At 47.4% G+C, this 25,258-nt stretch overlaps 1 protein-coding gene across 5 annotated transcripts in view; it reads right to left on the reverse strand.

Moving 5' to 3' along the window:
- The window catches only part of MED27 (mediator complex subunit 27), a 237,582-nt gene that overhangs the window by 162,256 nt on the left and 50,068 nt on the right, over nt 1–25,258 (reverse strand). For all 5 annotated transcript variants that reach the window (XM_045468941.1, XM_045468944.1, XM_045468942.1 and 2 more), the window contains exon 3: nt 9,546–9,676. In XM_045468941.1, coding sequence (XP_045324897.1) covers nt 9,546–9,676 — 131 coding nt within the window. The remainder of the gene's footprint in view (nt 1–9,545; nt 9,677–25,258) is intronic.

Consider the following 25,258-nt stretch of genomic DNA (forward strand, 5'->3'; position numbering starts at 1 on the left):
AAACCCTCTGGCTGAAGCAGGAGGGCAAAGCCATTCTGTCCATCGAAAGGATGACAATCAGCGACACACCACAGATTTCAGCGGGCGGCTATTAGCAGAACTAAATACGGTCTCTCAAGGGGAGAAAAGGAGCTTCTATGACATCTATGCTAATGAAGCACAACGACATAGAGCATTTAAAACAAAATGTCCCTATATTTATTCTCCATAGACAGATTTTTGCATTAATATTTATGAGGGATTCCTCGTTGATTTCTCCCAGAGATTTTTCTCCTGCCCAAAGAGAGGGGATAAAAGATAAGTAACATGAACCAATTATCTTTTAAACAGCTACAAAGGACTACCTTATTTATCTGCATTCTGCTACTTGATTAATCGCCCTAATATACCACTTTCCATACACGGGCCCCTGCTCATGAGCCCCCAGGGCCCGCGGCTCCCTGCAGGAACCCGCTGCAAGGCCTCGGCCCAGCTTCCGGGCCCTGCTTGCCGCCCGAGCCTCAGATCCAGTCCTAGCCATCCTCACTCAGCAGGGCCACACCCACACCTCGAAGTCCCCGCCACCGCGGGCATTTCTGTCGGTCCAAGTGGTACCTGGTTCCCGGCCATTTAAATACCCAACGCTCACATTTCTGATTTACTAATAGCCATGGGCAGTAAGCATCTCGTCAAAAGGTGTTCTCAACCTTATCGCCCAGCGGCGGAGGGGGTGGGGGGGTCACACAGAGGGGAACCAGCCTGTGGTACTTGTCTGTTCAGCCAGTCGAGGCTGGACGGGAGACGCAGGGAGCCCTGGTTCCCAAGGAGTTTCCAGCCCAACCAAAACATACTGTGGACAGTGGCAAATGCCACGGGAAGAGCTCCAGAGCCGAGCATCACAGCAGTGAGGAGTTGAGGGTTTCTTCCTGCCCAGTCAGTGGACCACATTTTTCTTGTCCCAGTGACAGGCCGGGAGAGAGAGAGAGAGACAGAGAGAGAGAGAGAGACAGAGAGAGAGAGAGAGAGAGAAAGAGAGAGAGAGAGAGGCAGAGACCCTTCCCTTCTCTACCTGCCAATCACACGGGCACATAAACACAGGAGAAAGGACTTTGCAAGAACTTTTACTGAGCGCGTTGTGTCTCCTCCGAGCCCCCACACGAGACACCCTGGAGAGCAAGGAGAGCGAGGCAGGAGGGCGGACCGGACGTCCGGGAAGACAAGTCTGCACCCTGGGCCTCAGAACGCCTTCTGATTCTATTTCGAGGCAGACGGAAACCGAACAACTGTGAAGAGCCACAAAACAGCAGGGGGAGCAAGTGAAATAGAGCTCACGAGGGGAGACTCTTACAAGGCAGCCGCGCGAGGCCCCGGCCCCCCCCCAACCCCGGCTCCCACTCAGGGGGCCGGGAGCGCAGGCTGGCTCCGTGGAGCTCTGGACACCGAGGGAGTCCTTCCGTCACCGTCAAGATGGCCTGACACGTCACGGTGCTCTCCCCGCTCTCCCGGTCCCCATTACGAACCCCTGCAAGAGGCAGGCGCGCCTGTCTCTACCAACCTTCTCACCTTCGGACAGAAAACTGGCTGAAACTAACAGACCGAAGATAATGTTGTTCACAAAACGGGGGGAGATGACGAATTAAAGAAGTGAAGATCCGTACACACAGGTAACTCTTGCCGTGTGCACGTTGCTATCCAAACTCGGGACCCCAAAGAGATGTGGATACGCTTTTTGCGAAGGGGCCAGTGTCTCTCACCGTTTCTGGGACACGGCGCCAGCCTTGTAGGGAAAAGACAACAGCAGCCCTGAGTCAGACAGCTGACGCGCGGCTGGTGCGAATAAATGAGCCTGTGCACTGCTGGTTATTGGAATCTGATCTCTCCCTTATTAATATGGTCCCGCAATGGAGACAAAGATTTCTCCATGTTCTAGAATGCAAACAATGTTTTAATCTTTAATTATATTCTCAATTTCAACTCTTCTGGAGAGTTACAGCCACCAAGGCCTGGGATTATTTCTTTATTACACAGCCTCTCAGTGGTATTTAATGAATATTGTTACTTAATACTTGCCGGTAGGGGAAAGAAGGATTTAGTGAGTTCCTCCTCGAGTTTTGATGACTTTTCCAAAACTCAGGAAACTCACAGCCGCCAAGTTCTCTATTCCTTTTCGGGGACACTCGGTACAGGCAGGACACCTGCTCGGCTCACCAGCCCAAACTCAGGAAGAGTCGACCTGTGGAATAAGCATCCCAGGAGAAAGGGATTCAAGACACAACACTCTGCATTTCTAAAGCTCACGGCAATGAACCAGTGTGCTCCTCGTTCATGGTTTATTCACCGTTGGTCTGCTCGGAGGCAAACGAAACTCCAATAAAGAGGGATGCGAAATATTCTCGTTCAAGGGCTCCCATCATCATCTAAGTGGAAGAATTTAATATAAACTTATCGACATATTACGAAATTCTGCCCTCGACGAAAATACCAAGATCCTCATGAGGCAAAACAAAAGCTCAAGTAGTCAAGAAGCAAATTAGGTCCCTGCAAGGAGGCACGTCCACAGTTGCTACTCAAACATCTGCATCAAGGTTTTTGGAATGGCAGAGCAACCTCAGAAACCTGGAGTTTCATATCTGTGTGGCTGAGGGGAACAACACGTTAAAAAAAAAAAAAAAAAAAAAAAAAAAGTCTTGAAAATCGGCAACAGGAAAGATAACGATGTAATGGCCAGGAAGCTACAGGAAGAGGCCCCGGGTGTAGTGCACTTCGTCCTGGCAGATATTGGCCTTGCTCGGTTGAAACACCAATGACCACGAGAGGCTCCCGCCCTCATTCATCACCATCGCCAAGGACAGATTTATGCCACTGCTTTGCTCTCTGCGATTCCTGTTGGTTTCACGTTAAGCAAAAGACAACATGAGCCTCTGCCTTTCAAGAACAGAAGCAGCATTTACCACACATCTTGGAAAGAGTCCAATCATCTGTACAAGCACCGTGTGTAATTTCAAGTCGATGATCTTCCTGGGAATTAGCGTGCAAGGTAGTGGCGGAAAAATGAGCCTCCGTCAGTTAAACTCCCACAGCCAAATTAGTGGCCCTACCGAAGGCAATCTGTTGTTCAAACACTGGAACCCCTAGGTGTATGTGCCGAGTCATTATCCCTGCTACCTCCTGAATTGGTGGCATTTCTTTCCAGCAACACTTGTCCCTGCGTGCTGTTTTTGTTACTCAAACCCGGGGTAGGTCATCCACGAACCGGAGCAGCAAGGCTCCCGGCACTCTGAAAGGTATGAGGTGATATCGAAACAGATGCAAAACGTGGAGGAAATGGTGCCAGCAGACTCCAAAGAACACCAAGGAACACCACTCGGCGATGAAACGGAACAAACCACGGACACATACAACATAAATGAGTCTCCAAACCATCACGTTGAGCAAAAGAAACTGGAAAGAGAATACTATGTTCTGCATGACTCCATTTATGTGGAGTTCTAGAAAAGGCAAGACTAGGGTACGGCGATAGAAATCAGAACAGTGCTGGCCTGGTCGCGGAGCTGGAGAGAACCACAGTCAACTGTTTCGAGAAGTCGCGCTGTCACGAGGAGAGAGTGGGGGTGGGAGCTGGCAGACGCGGGATCATGAGCCAGGTCTTCCTACGGGAGGCGGGTCTGGGTGAGCGTGTTTGCACACTGCTGGAAATAAACTAGGAGAAAGGGGAATCCTGACACGTGGGAGAGAAAGGAGACCAGGGGACACATGGCTCGGAGTAGCTGGGAGGGTGGACACACTGGACAAGAGGAAGGGCTGTTGCCGGTTGGCAGCATGGACCGCGTATCCCAAGTGACTAGAGAAAAGGTAGCCTGTGAAAGGGAAGGTGCCCTTAATTTATTTTATCTTTTTAAGTTTATTTATGACTTATTTTGAGAGCAGGAAGGGACAGAGAGAGGGAGAAGGAGAGTCCCAAGCAGGCTCCACGCTCAGTGTGGAGCCCAACACGGGACTCGATCCCACGAACTGTGAGATCATGACCTGAGCTGAAATCAAGAGTCAGACGCTTAACCGACTGAGCCACCCAGGCGCCCCCAAAGTGCCCTTAAAAAATTTGGCAGTCAGGACCTTTCCAGGAAAGGCACAAAAAGGCACAAAAGAAACTGCCTGTCCCCACGACTTCCGGGGGATGGGAGGTAGTATTTTTAAAAATAACATGTCTGTAAAACGATTTTTCCCTCAAATCGAAATGAGATCTAGGTGTGCAAAATAAGAACACGTAAGTGTTCTTTTGCCTCGCTGCCCTGAGAGCCAGCATGTGTTCAGGCCGATGCCAGGCGCCACGGGCCATTCAGCCTGGTTTATGGATTAAAACCAACATCCCGTGTTAGCACAAGAGCACACGGGACAACGTGTCAGGGCGCTGACACTACCGAGCGAGCACAAACACGCTTCCATCTGACACACGCAGCTATCTCCACGTGCAACTTGCAGATCAGTCGAGTAAGACAGCCGCTCTCCAGCTGATCTCGATCCTACAAAGGGTCAAAAGCCCGATCGAGTTTGCCCAGGAACAGGGGACACGGCTCCTTTCTGGCAACGCCAATGCCCCTTCTGCAAGAGACTTGACGTGAGCACTCGGGAGTCACAGGAGGGAGGTCGCTTCATCCGCTGACACGTGACAAAAGAGCTTTCATCACGGAACGGAACGACATCTTTGTCTTCCACCCAGCTTCTTTGGAGGAGAAGAAAAAGACGAATCATTAATCTCACGAATCGCTAATCCTCCGGGAACTCAGGGGACACTGAGTCTTCAAAGACTGCTACTGTTCAAGCCAACCGCATTTCAAAAACAAACACGCCGTACAAACCTCCCGCGTTCTTGCCGTGCCTGTGGTCTCGGCACACTTAGGCCGAGCCCGTGGCCTTGTGTAGCCTTACTGCCATCCAGATGCCGACGCAAGCCAATGCAGAAACCCATCGGTCACCGCACCAACAGAGCTCCAGAGGAGGAGGGGTCTGGAGCCCAGCACTGGCCCTCCGCTGCTGACACATAAAACCTTTCCTTAGAATCCCGTAAGCCTGTGCGAGAAAGCATCGAGCTCCCTTAATAAAGTTCAGCCTCCATCCTTTACACCCGGCAGTGGAGAAATTCAGTGAAGTCTGGCCGGGCCCCCCCCGAAGCGTGAGTCAATCTCAGCACCCTGCCTGTGGCCTTCTCGAGCACTTTGGGGTCGTATCCTCGGGACTTGGCACACGTTACCAGGATTCCCTGCTACTTGTTTGTTCCTCTCTTTCTGCTCAGAGCTTCCTGAAAGCCAAAATTCTATCTTCCTCATCTCCAAATCCCCAGCACAGTGCAGAGAACTAAACGCATATAGGCCCTGAGAAAATATTTGCTGAGTAAATAAGTGAACGGGGCTTCCTGTGGGCTCAGCCATTCCTCCCTCTGTGCAAGGATTCTCTCCATTGGCGACTGAGGTGTGTTTTGTTTTAAAATAACGTCCTCAGATTCTTTCCACTCCTTCCTTCAAAAGGGAAAGCCTCGTCCCCTCCCCTCGGACATGAGACTTAGAAATTCATTCCTAACCAACAGAATGGGGCGGAATGGATGCTGTGCCTTTGAGGCTGGGTCATAAAAAGGATAAAGTCCTCCTGGCTCTCGTTCTCTTAGATGGCCTATTCGGGGACAAGTCACCTGCAGTCATGAGGGTACTCAAGCGTCCCGTGGAGGGCGACTGAGGTCTCTTGTCGACAGCCGGCACCAACGTGCCTGCCACGTGAGGGAGCCACCGTGGACAAGACCTTCAAACCTCAGTCCAACCTCCAGATGACTGCATCCCTGCCTACATCTGACTGCAATCTTATGAGAGACTGAGCCAGGACCACCCAGTCCGCCGTTCTCAGACTCCTGATCCACAGAACACGTGAGAGATTATGTTTACTGCTGTCAGACTAACACGTTTTGGGGTGATTTGTTACACAGCGATAGCTAGCTAATGCAGCCAGCCCTGGAAGATTTGGGTGTTGTTTTATAAGGGATTTCCCTAATGACAAAGTCAGTTTATGGTCATGTCGTGCTTATAACAAAAAAAAAAAAAAAAATGTTATAATCAGTAGTGTTCTTCCCAATACAACCATAACGTGTATGATTAATATGCAAATTTTATGTTCCGCAAAATCACACTAATGTCTAACAGCTACGCTCAGTAAGTGTGGAGATGTGATACGGGACATTACAATACAACCCTTTTTGGAGGTTGTTTCTTGTTTTTAAAAATTATATATGCATAGAAGTCGAGAATAATATCCATCAAAACCTTAACAATAACTTTCTCAGGGTGACAGTACTGTCATGTTTTCCTTTTTTTGTAATCTTTGGTTTCTATATATATATTACTAGTGGCCTATGTTTTCATTTTAAAATATTTTCTAATTCAATTAGTCCAGCAGCTATGTCTTATTGGTATTTCTATTCCTGACTCTAACACAGTAAGCACATAGTAGGCGCTCAATAAAAAGGCACTGAATGTCCTTTAGATATAGATCCTGCCTACTGGACAGGTCTCTGAAGGGATCCAGGATAACATGAGCCCCAAAAGCTCAATGATGTGAAAAGGCGGCAGTCAATTTTCACAGGAAACAGGCTACTAAGTATAGGAAATCATTCCAACGTTGTATTCTTAGGACACAGTAACCACTCTTCTCTTTGAAACGAAGTATTTTGAGTGATTTATTATAAATTTATAATGACAGTTGTGAACACCTTTTTTTTTTTTTTTTTTTTTTGGCATGAGAACAGAGTCTGTTGATTGCCTCGGTGCTGAAAATAGTTTCTAAGTGTCCTCATAATAGCACGTCACCTGTAAACAGGTTTCAAGCCGATGCAAATTAACAAATGGCGAACAGATGGGTTAAGAGCTGACTTTTGTCAAGAGAGAGTCGGCAACAAACACTTTTTGGCTCCAGTCTTATGGGACCATTAGAAAGTCTTTCACTTCTCGCCAAACATCTTGCCTCAGTAGACAATCCATGTGGGGAAAATGACAAGTTACAAGGCCCATTAGACTACAGAGGACTGAAAGTTGGAGATTGGCAGAATCACCAAATCAACATACAAGAAACAACAGATAATGTTCCTTAAGAACCTTTCTGCCAGGGCGCCTGAGTGGCTCAGTCGGTTGAGCGCCCGACTTCGGCTCAGGTCATGATCTCACGGTCTGTGGGTTCAACCCCCACGTCGGGCTCTGTGCTGACAGCTCAGAGCCTGGAGCCTGCTTCAGATTCTGTGTCTCCCTCTCTCTTTGACCCCCGCCCCCCCCCCCCCCCCGCCCCGCCGCTTCATGCTCTGTCTCTCTCTGTCTCAAAAATAAACAAACGTTAAAAAATAAATAAATAAAATTAAAAAAAGAAGCTTTCTGCCAAAGAGGAAAAAACTCTCGGTCTGGCATCCCTGAAAGTCTCTGAGGAACACGCAGCTGTGCATGGTTGGTCCCGTTCATCTTATCCTGGAAGCAAACATTAAATTGTGACGAAAACCCTAAAATCCTAGAAGGGGTGGTGTGAGTGTCCACCGGCGAGGGACAAGACCCCCAGAGGCATCCCCAGTGACCTCCCAGTTCTCCACTGGCCTTTCTGCACCAAATGTCTCCTCCTCGGAGAGGCCTTCTCAGACCCCCCCCCCCACCTCCTGATCTAAGCAGTCTCCCCCCGCTCCCACCCCTTACCACCCTACATCGTCTTTTCTAAGCACCAATCTTAACCAGAAATTATTATATGAGCTTGTTACTTTGTTTAGGGGTGCTTTTTGTTTGGTTTGGCCTTTTCCCCCCAGCAAACAAAAAGCTTCAGGAAGGTGGGACCACATCTGTGTTGCTCATGACTGGGTCCCCACAGCCTAGGACAGGGCCTGGCAGATAGTAGGTATGATAAATATTCGCTCCTCCAAAAGAAAAGAAAAGAGATCTTGTGTAAAGGCAAACAACCGAGTCTTACCCGGAAACACTGCTCAGGGCTGGAAATTTTAAAAAGTATGGTTGAGCCTTGAACAATCCGGGTTGGAAGTGCCTGAGTCCGCTTACACGCGGCTTTTTCTCCAATACGGTACTGTGAACGTATTTTCTCTTCCCTATGATTTTCTTAATAACATTTCTTTCCTCTAGCTTATTTTATTGTGAGGCTATATAATACATTTAACATATACAATCAGTGTTCATCGACTGTTTATGTCATCTGTAGGCTTCCGGTCGGTATCAGGCTATCAGTGGTTAAGCTTTGGGGGAGCCAAAAGTTATATACAGCTCTTTGTGCCTGTAACATAACCCCCGCATTGTTCAAGGTGTCAAGTGTAGTTTGTAACTGAGGATGTAACCAAAAGAGGGTACAACAGGAGGGCAGGACAGGCTAGGGAATGTGTCTAGAGTCCAAGCCAAGCCATTTGGGAGTACCGCCTCTCTATGGGGAGTGTGTGCGCTCACAGAAAAGCTATCAGCAAAGACTGGTGTGTTGACGTTTCTTTCTTTCTTTCCTTCTTTTTTTTTTTTACAGAGAGAGTGTAAGCATGAGGGGGAGAGGGGCAGAGGGAAAGAGAGAGAATCTTAAGCAGGTTCCAGGCTCAACACAGAGCCTGATGCAGGGCTCGAGCCCATGAACAGCGAGATCATGACTTGAGCCGAAATCAAGAGTCAGACGCTCAACCAACGAGCTACCCAGGAGCCCCTGGTGTGTTTGCATTTCTGATTCCACATTGGGTGAGCCTGGCCTTCATCCACTAGGGCTTCTGGCACAAAACAACCCAACCGGGAAATGGATGAATCACCCGTGGCATATTCGAGAGAGCAACAAAAAAGAACAAACAACCTGGATGAATCCAACAGACACTGTGTGGAGTGAAAAAGAGATGATAACAAAAGATTATGTGTCGTGTGACTCCATTTATACAAAGTTCAAGAACAGGTAAAAGTAACCGTTCAAAGAAGGTAGAACAGTGTTAAACTTGGGTAGGGCACCGACTGGGAACCCGGGGAGGAGCCCTCAAGGGATCCCGGACGTGGTGGCCACGCGGCCCGATGTGGGTGGACACCTGTGTGAAGGCTGAACGTGTTCTCGACCTTACAGTCTCTCTTATCTCTCCTACTAGGAAAAAGAAGGGGTCGTATTTTACTCGCTTAAAAAAGGGCAAGTGAGCCCGGCACGACTCTGATCCCAGCTCTCCCAGATTTCTAGGTGGCCTCCAGCTTTCTCAAAACGTGCTCCTCAGCTGTCTCGTCAGCCGTACTTACGGCTCTGCCAACTTTGGGAACGTGACGGAGAAATAAATAAAAGGCTGTAAGGTATCTTACAATCCCAGGTGGGGGGAAGAAAAGAACCACGCACCAAATATGTCATTTACGAACGGTGTCACAACTGCTTCACTTGAGATCTATACAAGATATGTTACCCGCGTGCTCGGTTTCTAATCTCAGCGGAGCCCTTTTTCAAAAGAAGGAACGGTCTCACAAAAATGACTTTCCGTGGGCCAAAACCAAGCACCAAGTAGAGCTCACCCAAGACGGAAGAGCTTTCGCAAACCCCTTACTCACTGAGGCGGCAGGACGAGCGTGGTGGGCTGGGCCTTTGGTCTGCGCTTGGCGGATACCCCCATCTGGTTAGCAGAACGTTTCAACGACTGCTGGTTCAAAAGGCCGGACGCCAGGCCCGCGTGGTACTGCAACTGCAGAAAGAGCCGGAACGAAAAGGGGAGAAAAATGACATTTGGTAAAAGGAGGACAAAGGCCGTGAAACTATCGACACTTGATATATCACACACCACCCCCCCCCCCGCCACCTTAGAACATTTCAAATCACCGCAAATACAGCTACTAACATTCTGCCTCGAGGAACGTATTTGCGAGGGGACGAGACAGACAGGAAAGGAAACGTGGTCAAGGTTGTTGGGCACAGCATTGCACAACGATGAGAAACTGGGGGCGATCTGAATGGCCATCAACAGCCGGGAACTTGGCTGAGATAATGGAAAGAACTTTACAGCATCATGTTGTTGATTAGGATACAGGTTACACTGTCAACAAAGAGGCATGTAAAAGGGTGGTCTCTTAAATGTGAACAGTATATTCCTAAGTAGTAGAACCTAGGTCACTGTTACCTTCTTCTTTATTTTTTCACTACCATTCATACGTGCTTTCTATAAATGGTTTTCTACAGCCTATGTCATTTTTTATAATAAGATCCTGAGGGATTCCTTAAAGACAAATTAGTTCTCGGAACTCTTGCTAATAATAAAAGCCACGTAACTCGGTAGTCTGCTCGAGTAAACCGGGAGCACAGCGTGGCTTATCACAAACATATACGGAACACAGCACAGGTCGGCCTCAGCCTTCAGAACCACTGGGCCACTGTTCCCAGTGGTGGAGAGACAAGTGTCAATCCTAAGGATAGGCTCCTGAGTACAGCCCACAGCCAAGTATATAAATGGGTCCAGGCTCACTGAAGGGAAGTGGATGGAGAAGTTCATTTTACTCTGTACACACGCAATCGGAACAATTGGTAAGGAGGCAAAATACTTTAAGCGGGCTCTGGAAGTGGGCCTGTATCCTTCGCTTTGTTCTGGACAAACCGCTCAGGACACGTCATTTTACTTCTCTAGACCTTAATTTTGCTATTGGAAAAGAGAAGAAATGCTGCCTAATTCTAAACCAGACAGGACTTGGAGAAAAACATCCACTTTACTGAGTTACAATTTACATGAAATAAAATGCACACGTTTTAAGCATACAGTTTGAGGAGTTTTGATCATGTATATACCTGTGAAACTGCTCCCCCCACCCCCATCACGGTACAGATAATGTCCATCACTGCAGAAAGTTCCCTCGTGCCCCAATGTAGTCAGTCTCTCCCCGCCACCCCCAAATCTCACCAGCAGGAGCTTTTGTTTTAAAATACCACTCATCATCCTCCCTCTTTGCCAAGTGAGGCTGATATCCAATCTGACATGTGACAATGATTGCTATCTTCCTTTTCTAATCCCATACTTTTGTGTTTTAGATTGTAAGAGCTGTCATCAATCTCCCTATAATAAAATTATCCTTGAAAGGTATCCCAATTTTGAACAGATGTAAATAAAACATTCAAATGTGAAAATGCCAAGCTAAGAATTTGGATTGAGACCATTTATAACATCCAATATGTTTCTTCCTCCCTTCCCAAATTAAGCAAGGTCTTTCAAACATTTATTTAGAATTAACTAAACATACAAATAGTCATTCACTCTGAAGCTCTGAATCAATGTCTTTTCAAAATGCTCTTCCAAGGCATAGATTTCCTTTGCAGAGTCAGCTACCCTACAGTTCATGGTAACGAAAGTGGTGACCACCGTATCAAAGGGGCTGGGCCCTGGATGCAAAGGGTAATAACGTTCAGAACAATAAATGGCCTCACCTAAAGCCACCAGGCTGCACACAAATAGAGAGTGAAAGAAAAGAAAACCAATTGAAATGATCTGCTTCTTGAAAGTGGCTATAAAAAATGAAAATATCCAGTGACCCAGTAAGACTGAAATGTCTGCGTTTGGAGCATCCATATTGCTTTTTAACAGGCTCTTGATTTACTTGGTCGATTTGCTGTGGGAGCCTCATGGCTGAACAATACAAGACAAAGATATATCACATTCATAATAAAAATGGAGTTCTTCTCAGGGTGGAAAAGGGGGGGCATAATTTGGCTCTAACAACTCATCTTGGACCAATGAATTTTGCTCAAATTTGTTTTTCTCCTACAGATTTCTTAAATGGGAAATCAATGGAAGCAAGGGACAGTACAAGTTTGAAAGACAATGTTTCAAAATGTCAGCTACTTGGGTTTCGATCCTCCCCACCAGAATTTGCAATGAGTGCAATATGCATGGGGCTTTATGGAATTAAAGGGAAAGACAGCTTGGCAGGGGTCCCTTCCTGGCTCAAGGAATCGTCTCTCCTTTTGGCTCTCCTTCTTCCCTGTATCTTATTAGGGTCCATGCAAGCTCAGCCATTCCGGCCCTGCTGACTCTTCCAGTGGCAGAGTCCTGCTAACTATGCAGAGTGGCAGCGTGATTTCGCCCACCTGGCATCATTTTGATCATTTGCTCAAACAAACAAAAAACCCCCAAAACAGCAGAAATGCATGCTCGCTGCTTTCTTTTAAAGGGTTCCTTTAAACCTTCTGCCATCTTGGGCACTCTTAACATACAGTGCACCTCTAAGAGCACACAGAGACTCCTCTTCCCAAAAAAACAAAACCTGCCCTTCAAAGCTGACTCACAGTGATTAAGCGACATTTGTTAATCATATATACGCATCCCAGTTTCCAGGAACACAGCTCCGACTGGCAAGATCTATAAGGGGCCCATTAAATATTTACCGAACCATCTTTATAATGGGAGAAAAAGGTCAAAGTTAATAAAACTGACAGGCAGATTCTGTCCAACTGGATTTATACATTATTTAAGCACCAAATACTCCATTCCATGAAACACAGTTTAGATCTGAAGAGACTCTTGGAAAACATTCACTCAGCCAATGGTTCTAAAACAGCAGAAGGGAGTTCAGAGCGAATCCACAAATTAACATTAAGAACATATCACTCCCCGAAATACTGCCATAAGTTTTCAATTACAGGTTCTGTAATATTTTCTATAAAAATATATTTCAATAAACATACTTTGCTCCAAATGTCTGTGGCATGGAAACAACTCTATTTCAAAAAGCAACTTATCAAAGTTCTAATGTGATTTTCCTGTCCAAGATCGTTTCTCCACTAACGAGCAAGAATAAAATGAAAGAGGGTGAGAAATAAAATAATCCATTCTTTTTAACTCCCACATCTCATGGCTGTGGGAAATGGGAATGTCTGTGTGGCCAGTATTTATTTACTGGTAAATTGCCACTCTGTGGTTAACAGCTTTTTCAAGGCTTGTTTGAATTTGGAGAACATTTCTCTCAGTTGCAATTTTGCAGCTACCGTCAACTTCCTGTTTTCCATGACCGACCTCGGACTTTTCCGTAGATTCTCAACCTAAAGCCCTTTCGAATCAATTATGTCTACTAATTACCTCTAAACCTGGGGAAATTTCAACAACTCGTAATGAGCTGGGGAGAACACCTCTTGGAATCAGGAAAACTTTGACCTCCTGGATATTTTCTTTAAGGTAACACTGTCTTCTTAGTGATACTGATCAGGCAACAATGCCGAGTGTTGTCAGATAAGGTCCTTGTAAACCCTAACGTGCAGACCAACAGCCTCTGTAATCGCGTCCCCTTGAAGCATGCGCCACTGGACCCTGCTACTAACAAGAGCTGTGTGATGTCACACAACTCCCTCCCTTCCCTCTCGACAAAACAGGCATCACATCTTCTCCTCTAGCACTGGAGTGTCATTCCTCTGGCTTCCTAAAGCAGTTACCTGGGCATCTGGCTTCACCCTACGGTGGTGAGGCAATGTCGCCCCCAATTTCATGCGTCAAACTCAACAACCCTTTTCTCCCGGATAGCCTCATTCTTTACAGAACCTGCTTTTAAGCAAGTCTAAACTACTGATGCCTAAATTCAATTAGCTTGAATATGTTTCAAATTACAAATAACAACACATACTGGGAGGAACTATTATTAAATTATAGAAACCAGGATTCAAATGCAAAGTTTCTGACTTAAATCTTGGGTTCAGAAAACCAGATGAGCAATGATCTCCTTTGGTTGGCTCTCCACGTGGCTCACTGTCCTCCACATTGTTCTCAATGTTTCTATCTGCTCCAAAACAGATAAAGGATAAGTTTTGCAATGGACAGAAGTTTGAGGAGAAAACAGAAGCAAAGCCATCACCTCTATCACATTCAATATACCAATTAAGCCAGTGGCATTCAATTAGGCCTAGTACTTAAAGGCTGAAATGTCTGCTAAAACCTCCCTGGGGTCCATGGTGCAGCATCTATCATTCCCAGCATTATCCTACCTATGCCATATGGCCTGAATCCCACTTTAAGAAAACCTGACATTCAAAATTCTCAAAATTTATCCGCCAGGTCAACCAAGGTTGGATTCTCCCCACTGTGAAAATCATGATTTCCTTTTCAAAGATTCACCAAAGGCTTCTTTTGAGGGATGGGGGGGGGGGGGGGGGGGGGGAGGTGTGAAAAAAAAAAAATTTCTCCTAACCTTAGGGCGTAGTTCAAGTTATCTTTAAAAATCACTTCATGTATAATTACATGTAAGTTTCTAAGACCGCTAGGAAGCCACCCTGGCACTTCGGTAACTAAACCCTTTGGGTAAGGAGTAAGAACTAAGTTAAATTCTGGCTGGCTTAGACAAGGGCCCACAGGAGGAGAGGAAGAGATCAAGAGGCTAGGGAGCCCCCCCATCTCCTCCCCCAAGCCCTCCAGGCCAGTTTCCCTTCTCTGAGCACTGAGACTGGGCAGCCTGGAGAGGCAGCCTGTGTTATTTCCTGGTCCAGGAGTGAAGCGAAGCTGGCCATCAGGGGAGACATTTCTTGAGGGTGCAAACCTTGGTACTGATTACTCTGTATTCGCAAAGTGTATCCAGGATAGTGCACTGCACACAGGAGAAGCTAATGAATTTGTCAGGTGGTAAGTGGATTAGCAGATTAGAGAAACGGCTATGGCCTGGCCTGGCCTTGTCACTGCAGCCAATCTAGGGAGCAGAATGGTGCCATCAGACAGTCCCCTTAAGGCTGGCCACTTACAGAAGCAAACACACTCTCTGCAGGTGCTCACTGCCACGGCAGAGCCACAAGGAACCCCTTCCTTCCTCCTGCCAAAAGCGGGGGGGGGGGGGGGGTGTATCTAAACTCCTCTTCAGGCTTGAGTTCAGGAAAAGGCATCTTACAGGGACTGTACTCAGATTCCTTCAAATCACAGAATTCTAATGTCAGAGAAGGGCCTCGGAGACACCAGCCTCTACTCCCCTCCATCCCCATTGTGCGGGAAAGGAGACTCGGGCTCAGAGAAGTCACTGGCCCAAGGTCACACTATGCTGAGGGGGAGGCAGGCCAGTCAGGATTCCCCTCCAATGTCTTTTTCCGGTGGCGTTAAGTGCGCTGCATGTGTCCCCTCTGCTTCAGCAGGAGGGCACAGTGACTCTTCCCAGACCGGGAATGAGCCTGTGCTCGGGGAGCCTGGTGTTAGCTAGCATCACTGGGGTCTGCTGGCTGGTTTGCTCCCCTCGTGCCGACCCTTCCACGCACTGACATGCCACGTGGTCTTCCTTCCCTTCGACAGACTCCAGTCATGTCTCAAGTGGGGAGTTTGGGGAAGTGCTAAATTCTACCATTTTAAGGTTTTAGTATCATTCATGGCTAAAACCTTGGAGAAAAGAAATCAAGAAACCTCAGTATTGTCCAAAAACCTAGATTCTACCCTCGCAATAACACATTTAACCTTCCTGGCATCTCTGCTATTCTTCCGTGATGGGGCAATTGTGCTACAGCCTAATAGATTTTTATACGTTCTCTTACTGTCCAGGAGAATCCACACGGATCATCTGTTTTAACCTGGGGGTTCTCTTTGAGAAGGTGTGTAACACATCGTGACGGCAATAAGCAGGGATGTTAGCCATGCAGTGTCACTTCCCCTGCAGATCACTGGCCAGAACAGCCAGCACTGGTTGGCATGAGTATGTTGAAAGTCCTTCCAGGACACAAGAGAACACGCCAAAGCCCACAGCCCTGATCCCGGGACACAGAACCCGTGGATCAAGTTACACTCCACACGGCTGGAATGCGCGTTATGTGGCAGGGCGCGGCAGGGGCTAATCTGAGATTCTCAGCCTGCACCCATTTCCCCTCTAGCATTAAACTAGAACCAATATTTGTGCAACGCCAGGCACACTTCATTGCTGCCTTGAGTTGCAAGACCTTTGCCCCTCATTATTGAAATATATTTTGTTTCCAGCTAATGAGAAAAAAAACATGTATTACGATAATGCTCTGATTCTTCTTTTGAACACAACTCTAAGGAGACAAACAAGCAAGCCTGACTGTTATTATCTGTGCCAAGGAAAACGGCTACAGAAAAATACTATAAGTCTAATTGTCTTGCTTGGGGTTTTATCTAAATATTAGATAATGGTATTAGCTTCTTTCTTCCTTTTATCTCCTAATGCTTCTTTCAAATAGCCAATATTAAAAAAAAAAAAAAAAGAAAGAAAGAAAGAAAGAAAGAAAAGGAAAGGAAACAACCTTAGATTTGAGCGTTTATGGGTAAATGATCTTTTTACTTGGTCAAAACAGCATCAATAAACCATAAGAAGGAAGCCTCCAATTTATTTGCCTATTTGTTCCCCGCTGGGAAGCTGGGTTTCAGGCCTTTCAATTACCAGGACGGCAGGACCCGAGTCAGAGCTGTGCTCGGGCCCGACTGTGGCATCATTTACATGCTAAATGCCATGTGGGTTTCGTTTTTCCTGCACACCAACCCTCAAATGTCCAAACTTCACAAACTGTCAAAGAAGCAGATAAAGAGGATGAGGAGCAGGCTCTTACTTTCTGAAACCTCTGTAATGTTCAGGGCCGTCTACAATGGCCTCTAGTCCATCCCAGAACTCACACGTTTATTAATAGGCCTTTCTCCACAACTTCTCCTGTTTACACTACAGCTGTATGCGTGTTATCACACTTCAGAGATGCCAATCAGCTGGAAGAGATCTCACTCATCCATCTGAGCAGACTCACCAACGAAGCAAACAGTCAATGTGGCTAAAAATGGAGGAAACCACCACCGTGGGGACTACGGGTAAAGGAAGAGAGTAAAAAGACAAAAGAAAGCAACGAAGGAAAGACAACAGACAAGGGTACACCAGGATCTGCGTTTCTCTGTCTCTGTTACTTACTCCCCTCAAACCTCAGACCAGGCCCTCAACCTATCCAGCCAGGGTAGTCCTAGAGAGCAACACACAGGGTCATAAAGGAAGATCATCACTTAAAATGCAGACAGAAATATAATTCAGATTAAGGCAAAATGTGACAAGGTCCCAACGAGAGAATCCTCCCAGATTATAAAAGCACGGTGACAATGAGAGGACATTCCCTCTGAAGAGGGACAACACGGTGGCATCCTGTGCCCTGTGAGCCTGTTAGAGGAAAACGTCCATGGCAGAAGGGTCATCACGTCCTTGTCTCCAACTAAGCTTGAACCAGCCCAGAACAATTACCCCTTTACACACTATATACTCAACAAAAACAGAACGTGTGCTTGACTTCCTCTGTGATGACCAAAGAAAGGAGGTGGAGGGAAGAATGACACATCCCAGAATTCTATGCTTCCACCAGAAATGCTGAACACTCATCTCTAAATGCACACAAAAGGCCTACAACGAAAGTCTAAAAAAGGAGGCTAGGCTTATGTCTAAGGCCCCTTCCAACATTAAAATTCTAGGATGTGATAAATATTTCTCTTAAGAAAATGCAGTTCTGAACCTGACTTCCGAATATAAAAGTCAACGTTGGTGAAATTTAAGTATACTTATGAAGTGCAAACGTCTTCCTAGTCACTAAAAGTCTCCGACCGAGGCAGTTACTGAGGGGTGCGGAAGAGGCTCTCCATGGTGTCCACCTCCCGGTGTGAGCAGAAACCGAGAGCACTGGGGGCCTGATGGGCGCGGGATGCTTACGGACATACCAAAATACCTTGTTTGCTACTCTTCCCAAACGTTCATAGGGGAGGCATGGGGGAACAGCTGAATATTCCCACACAACGCATCTCTCCCGGGGCATTTCTTTACCTTGCCCCTCCTCTAAAAGGTTGGAGGGGGGAGATCAACTGAGAAATGAATAAAATGAAAACCACTGGACACTTGTGTACCCCAAATCTAGACTGTGAATGCCAAGTCTTCATCACCTGCCCAGTTATCACTAAATAGATTTCAGTCAAGAAACCAGTAAAGATGATTTCTTTAAATGATCATCACAATAAACATGAAATTTTGATTAGAGTATTATCAGCTTCTCTTCTGGGCGATAAAAACGACTCCAATGCACCTTGCAGTTCATTCAGGGTTAGTTGGAGCCTCACTCTGCCATCTGGCAGCGTAAACAAGTGCTCATTTCAGCTCCCAGCACCATGTTGCTTTCCATCACACGCAGCCCCCATCAGCTTCTCCCACTTCCTTCCAGAGGCCGACTGTCAGCCGGGGAGGCCACAGGCTGGCAGTCAGGGATCTGGTCTGACCTCCCTCCACCCCTGGCTTACTTGGGATATGAAGTAGGAAGAGGTGGGGAAGAAGGAAAGGTAGTGCAGAGAAAACTCGGAAGGAGAAGGGGAAACAGGGAGCCATGTGATCATGGACTTTAAGATCCAGAACTACAATGTCCGACAAAGTGAAAAGAGCAGGAGGAGAGGGGCCCCTGGGTGGCTCAGTCGGTTAAGCGTCCAACTCTTGGTTTCGGCTAAGATCATGATCTTGCACAGTTCATGAGTTCAAGCCCTGCATCGGGCTCTGTGCTGACAGTGCGGAGCCTGCTTGGGATCCTCTCTTTCCCTCTCTCTCTCTCTCTCTCTCTCTCTGTCTCTGCCCCTCCCCTGTTCACGCACATGCACATGCTCTATAAATAAATAAATAAATAAATAAATAAGCAAGATTTTAAAAAAGACAGAGAGAGCAGGAGTGGAGGAGGTGGAGAACAGCTGTAGGAATTAGACAGGACATACGCAAAAGCCTTAAACACAGTGCCCAGCATGCCATGGACAAAGACAGAGCTGATCTTGTGATGACCAGATGTGACTACACCCAGAAATTCGCCTCTTCCAACAATGCCAGAATGACCGAATTTTCACAAAACTGATCAGAACCCATGTTTTAATCAAAAACTGTCTCCCTACACACGTCAGATCATAAAACGGTAATGGTAATGGAAAAGAGAACAATGCACCCTACAGGCTGTTCTGAATGAGTAGCTACATTGAAAAGGAACCCCAACTCAATTCTTGTACAATTCAGGAGAATCCATCACACTGGCTGTGGCTCGCGGCTGACTCAGAATAAAACCCTCAATAAAATCAAGGACAACTGCATAAGGCCTGTGGAAACACTGTAAGAGAAAGAAAAGAAAGAAAAGAAAGGAAAGAAAGAAAGAGAAAAGCAATACAGAGGATTAGCGGGAGACTCCTACTAACACAGTGTGGAAATTGTTCTTTTTAATCTACACACAACCTAAATGCCCAGTCACCCTTGATGCCTTAAACACTCGAGTTACAGAGTATTTCTGACGCAAGCCACAAAGTATTCAGGACTGGAAGATCAAAGTCTCTCTCCAGACTCCCAGGCCTTGTTTTCTTCTTACAGGACTGTTGAAGGTTTTCTCTTGGTTTAAGTTCTGGCTGTGACCGTCTACAAGTCCATAAAAGTATGAGAAGTATAAAACAAAAGCAAAACAGATGTCAGCCTAAGTGTTAGGATTTTCCTGTGGTAAATATAGGGCTAGGGTTTCTTTTCTTTTGGAATTTAAAAAACAAAAAAAAAAAAAAAACAAAAAACCCAAAATCATACCTAGTAACAGAGGATATGTTTTTGGTTTAAAATGAACAACAGGTCAGAGTGAGTTTTCTACTGATCAACGTGACCCAGGCATGGTTTCTACTACTGTTGATCTAATGGAGAATGTAGGCTTGTGGTCAACTGTCTGGATAGAAGTCACAGGCCCTGTGTGACCGTGAGTGAGTTATTCAACTTCCCGGAGCCCCTCATCTTTCTCTTCTATGACTGGGGTAGGAATGCTACTCAATACTACTCGGTTACTCTAGAAGCAATCTGGGCTTTCCCTAAGCAAAACCACACTCAGGGTCTTGAAGTTAGTGAGGGGTTAGGTCCATGAAAGTGCTGAGCAAAATGACTGGCACAAAATACACACTCCATAGAGGTTAACTGTGAGTATTAGCAACAGGCTGAGGTTGTTGAGCCATTAACAATTAGACTAAGTATCAAGGGTGACTGGGCCAGTAACCGGAAGGCCTTGTTTCCGACAAAAAAAAAAAAAACCTTAGAGGAGATGGACCAGCAAAACACAGGCCTATTTCTGGGTGGATCCGAGGAGGGGGAGGATACAGGGACGGCTGGACCACAAGAGAGTGGAGCTCCTGCCTCGATTTGCAAGTTACTTCCTCTCGTGATGTTTGAAGCCCTACTCAAACTTTCCAAATTCTGCAGTGCAGAACAAACCCGGCAACCAAACTAGGGATCAGCAGCACACAGCTGGGAATGTCCAAGGAGGAATGTTAACATCACATCTATCACCAACCACATCCATCCAGAAGATCTCAGACGTGGGAAGTAGCTTTTAGCACCAGGGGTAGGAAACGAAGACCAGGAAACTGGCACCACATCCAGTGTTTCGTTTTCATCCACGATAAATAGGCTGCCTTTCCTCTAAGTACCTGGCATAGGAGGCTAGAAGAGTCGCAGGTTGTTTAAGCCAGCCTAGAAGACGTTCTTTTTTTTTTTTTTTTTTTTTCAACGTTTATTTATTTTTGGGACAGAGAGAGACAGAGCATGAGAGCATGAACGGGGGAGGGGCAGAGAGAGAGGGAGACACAGAATCGGAAACAGGCTCCAGGCTCTGAGCCATCAGCCCAGAGCCCGACGCGGGGCTCGAACTCACGGACCGCGAGATCGTGACCTGGCTGAAGTCGGACGCTTAACCGACTGCGCCACCCAGGCGCCCCCTAGAAGACGTTCTAAAACCTCTTTTATAGGGCTGGTCAGTACAGTATTTTTGTGTGTGTATCTGTCTTTAATCTGTTTCTGAACTGGATGCCTCAAGACATCCAGAGCTGTCTCATCATTGTATAAGCCCCACAGGCCTAGCACAGGCACCTACATAGGTGTTCAATAAATATTGGCTGAGAACTAGATGGCCTGAAAGATGCAGAGGACAGTGCCAGACACGGATGGATGTACAAAAAAAAAAAAAAAAAAAAAAAAGTTCTCTGCTTTTAGAAGGTCAAGATCTGCCTAGAAGGTAAGCTCCGTGAGAGCAGATAAGAGCTCTACAGAGCTCCCCAGCCTTCACTGCTATACCCCCGGTGTCTAGAACATCACCTGGCACCCTAATAAAAAAATAAATATTAGCCAATGCGTGTATAGGACTCAGTGTGAACTTTTATACTAATTCCCGTAATTGAATTAATCTGTACAACCACTCTAAGAGGTAGGGACCATGACCTCTATCTTACAGATGAGGGAACTGGAGCACAGATGGCAAGTGGCTTGCCCAAGATCACAGAACCGGTAAGAGGCAGGGTCAGGAGCGGGATCTAGACGGCCTGGCTCCGGGGCTCCTGCTCTGTACCCACTACGCTATTTGGCCTCTCCGGAATTTCACGTGTTCCCGAGGAGTATTTTTTTAAACAAATGAATGCATAACTAGCACGACAAGAGATCTGAACTAAACGTCAAAGTTTGGTAGGAATTTGGGATTCTGAATCCCGCACGAGGTCTCCTCCACAAGGAGGGGAAGGCGATGGGGTTCTCCCGCCCCCCACCCCCACCCCCACCCCATTCCCCAGCTCGGCCTTTTCAGGCTGCGACGAGCAATCCCACTCAGTTCCTAACGGTTTGCTGTGCGGCTGGCTCCATGGGAAGCGGGGAAAACTGGAGACGTGTCCACAGCCAGGCCTCTCGGGAAGCCGGAGCACGGCTTAACCACTGCTCAGGGAAAAGCTCCGAGAGTTCCCAGCCACGCTCCCCGCCACCGCAGCCCGTGCCTTCTGAGCTCCTGTCCTGTCCTGTCCACGGCAGACCCCCTGCCGCTCTACTCCCCCTGTTCCCTCCCGGGCCTTGCCTGCCGCTGTGTGGGTGTGTGAGCGTGCGAGTGTGTGAGCGCACGCGCGTGCACACCTTTTCACCCACCCGGTGCCTGCTGGTGTCTCGCACAGGAGAAACAGAGGATGGGATGGGGATCTGCCAGGACAGAGCATCATTTTTTCCCACAATACAAAAGTGTACAGAAAAGCCCTTCACGCCGAAAGCTTTCTCCTCAATGTAAGCACCAAAACTCCTTTGACAGCAAAAACCGACACGAACTGATGTGAGTCTATTTAAATCTTAATTTATCTCACTTAGTGTGTGACTAGTCTAACACTTTGCTACACAATGTTTGATTGCAGGGAGCTGCCCCAGACCCTGCTGGAGAAACGTAGTATGTGGTGTATGAACCATAGTACCTTTCTGTAATCCAAAATACTCTAAATCCAAAACACATTCAGATCCCCAAAACTCTGGAACAGGAGCTGTGAACCCGGACCACGCAGTGGAGAGCGGGGTCCGGGGGAACAGCGCCCATGCCAGCCTGCATCTCAGAAACAGCTGGTGGCCTTTGACTCGGGCACCCATCCCTGGTCCTAGTGGCCGCAGCCAGTCTGGAGAGTTGCAGGGCCCAGGGCATGAGAGCCCACCTCTCTGGAACCCACTGCTCCACCCCAGGACACTGCCCCCTCCCTGCCCCCACCCCCCTGCCACTCTGACCAGCTTCCTTTACGAGAACACCCACGCTCACTCCCATCGTAGGGCCCCCTTCACTAGCTGCCCCCTCTGTCTGGAGTACTCTACCCTGATCTCTGCACGCCTGCCTGACTTCTCCCCATGCAGGTCTCAGCCTGCACTTCACCTTCCCTGAGAGCTCTCTCTGGCCACCCAAACTACAGGAGCTCCCAGGTACTCGCTCGCACATCATGGTGCTTCGTCGTAATCAAAGCAGTAGACCCAACTAGGTGTTTTATAATAGGAATTGTTTGTTTCTTTGTTTAGTGTGTATTTCCCGGACCTCACCACCCCCCTGCCCCCATCCCACACTAGAATCCAATATGCTCCATCAGGACAGAGACCTCGGCCATCCTAGTCACTACTAGAGTTCCAACACCTAGAACTATAGCACTGTAAATAGTTGTAAAGAAATACTTGCCGAACGAATGAATAAATAAGAGAACACTCAGACGCAGGCATTGCAGGAACTGTGCACAGCCAGACCCACACGCCCTGCCCAAACAAATTAAAAATCCATATTACTCCCCAGTGGTATGGATTTTTCACATCTTCTGTGGACCCTGTTCAGTAGACTATGGGGGAGGGGTGGGACTGGGGGTTCTCAGCAGGGACTGGCACAAGCAAAGGTATCACCTGCAGAGCGCTTGCCAAAAACACAGATCGCAGGCTCCCTCATCAAATCTGCCGGATCCGGGTCTCTGCAGAGGAACCCTCACATCAGCACCGGAAGACGCACGCTCTGAACACAACCTGAGCGCAGTCTCCGAAATACTTGTGACTCACTGACTGAGTCAAGAAGTCGCCTCTGCATGGGCCCCAGCAAGAACATGCTAGAAGGAAAGCTCAGACCCGCCACAGCCGGCCAACAGAAGCACGCAGGCCTTGTTGGCCGGCCGCACGGGCTCGGGGTTACAACAGCGATGTAGGAAGCTCCCAACATTCGAGAGGCTCCCGTCTTCCCAGCTCCTGTGGAGAACCTGGCTGTGTGATGCACATGTGGTTGAGCGGTGGGAGGAGCAGCACGGGGACAAACAGCAGACCCCGAGAGGGCCTCAGAATTCGGCACCTGCGCCGGCACAGCTAAGCCCGACTGAGCGAATACAGGACGTGCACTCTGGGAGTCTTCAAATAGTTAAATTTTCAATCTTTATAAAAAAGAAAATCCATCAGATTTGATTGATAAGTGTACTTTTTAAAACTAAGAGTAAAAAAGTGAAGATTGGCAACATTTTTCGCCATATAATTTGCTTTCTTTGCCTTTTTCCACAGCACTGCACATAAATCAAAGAAATGTTAAAGAGGCCCATATATCACCAACTGGCATTTCAAAACTATTTACCAAGTCTTTAACGGACACAGGCCAGACTATGGAAAACCATGACCAGGGAGGCAGAAATTAAAGGGAGAAAATTAACTCAAACACTGACAGAGAGTTAATTAAGTTTACAAATAACTCTCCAATGAGCAAGTTATGATATTTAATAAGAACGGGGTTACAAAACATGGAGGAGGCTGGGAGGGAAGACAAGCCAACAGAGTTTTCCAAACAAGGATAATGTATATTTGAACAAGCTGCCTTTCTATGATTAAGCACAGAAATCTGGGAACGAGGCAGGGGAAATGATGTTTTAATAAGGTGTGAAACGGGCCTGTGAGCTGCATTTTGCATTTACTCTCGCAAAAGAAAAAAGAGAAAAGGAAGGGGGCCACTGGTCCCAAAGCTGCAGATCAAGGGATACAGGCTACCGTGTGTGAACCGCAGCTGAAGGTGGCACAGGTCCAGAAAGGTAGATTTCAGGGGGCTGCGTGTCCCACACAGAAAACACAAGAATCCCCCAAAAGCAGAGAGCGCTTAAATCGGTGGCTAAGGTCCTAGTTTTCAAGGACAGGGAGAGTCGTGAAAGGCTTTACCTGGCTGCCTTTGTCAGCTCTGACTGCTCCAACAAAATACTCTAGACCACACGGCTTAATCAACAGACCTTTCCCTCTCACACTTCCGGAAGCTGCGAAGTCCAAGATCCAGGGGCCGACAGATCCTCCGGTGAGGGCTCTTTTCCTGGCTTGCGTGTGGCCGCCATCTTGCTGTGTGCTGCACGACGTGTTCTTTGCAGGTCCACAGAGAGAAACAGCACTGGGCTCTCTTCCCTTTTACAAGGATGCTCCTCTTATTACGGGAGCTCCAGCCCCGTGGCCTCGGCTAACCTAATTACCTCCCAAAGACCCCCACCTCCTAATACAATCAACACTGGGTCAGGACTTCAATGTACGAATTTTCAGGGGACACATTCGGTCTGTAACGCCGTGCATTTGTTCCAGACGGCCAGCCGCTGGCCAGTGCCCTGAGAAGCAGGGTGTCTGCCCTGGCTCCAGAGCCACCCTCTGTGCAGGGACAGCGTCACGGCACTGCCTCACTGGAGGGACTGGCTGCCTGGCTCTCCCGTCCCCCCATCTGCTAATTCTAAGGGAGTGGCTGCTTCTTTGAAAAGTTCAGCTTTTAACACTGCCGTCTCCCACCAGGTTCCCTTGCCCTCAACTATACACTCCAGAAAAGCTAACTGCTAACAGCCATAATAACAAGAGAGCTCCACTGAGAAAGAGGTTTCAAAGCCGGCTTGTACGTAAAGGAGGGAAAAAAGGTCAGTCTTTTCTTCTCAAGAACTCGGCATTTTATCATCTCTCCCGCCTGCTACATAATGAAATAGTAGCATCAGATAGATCTTCTTAGAAAGCGTACCAGCGACCGAGACACACGTTACTCCATCTCAAATCAGCAACGT

This window comes from Leopardus geoffroyi, chromosome D4 (assembly GCF_018350155.1).
Source record: "Leopardus geoffroyi isolate Oge1 chromosome D4, O.geoffroyi_Oge1_pat1.0, whole genome shotgun sequence".
In the NCBI taxonomy this organism is placed as follows: Eukaryota; Metazoa; Chordata; class Mammalia; order Carnivora; family Felidae; genus Leopardus; species Leopardus geoffroyi.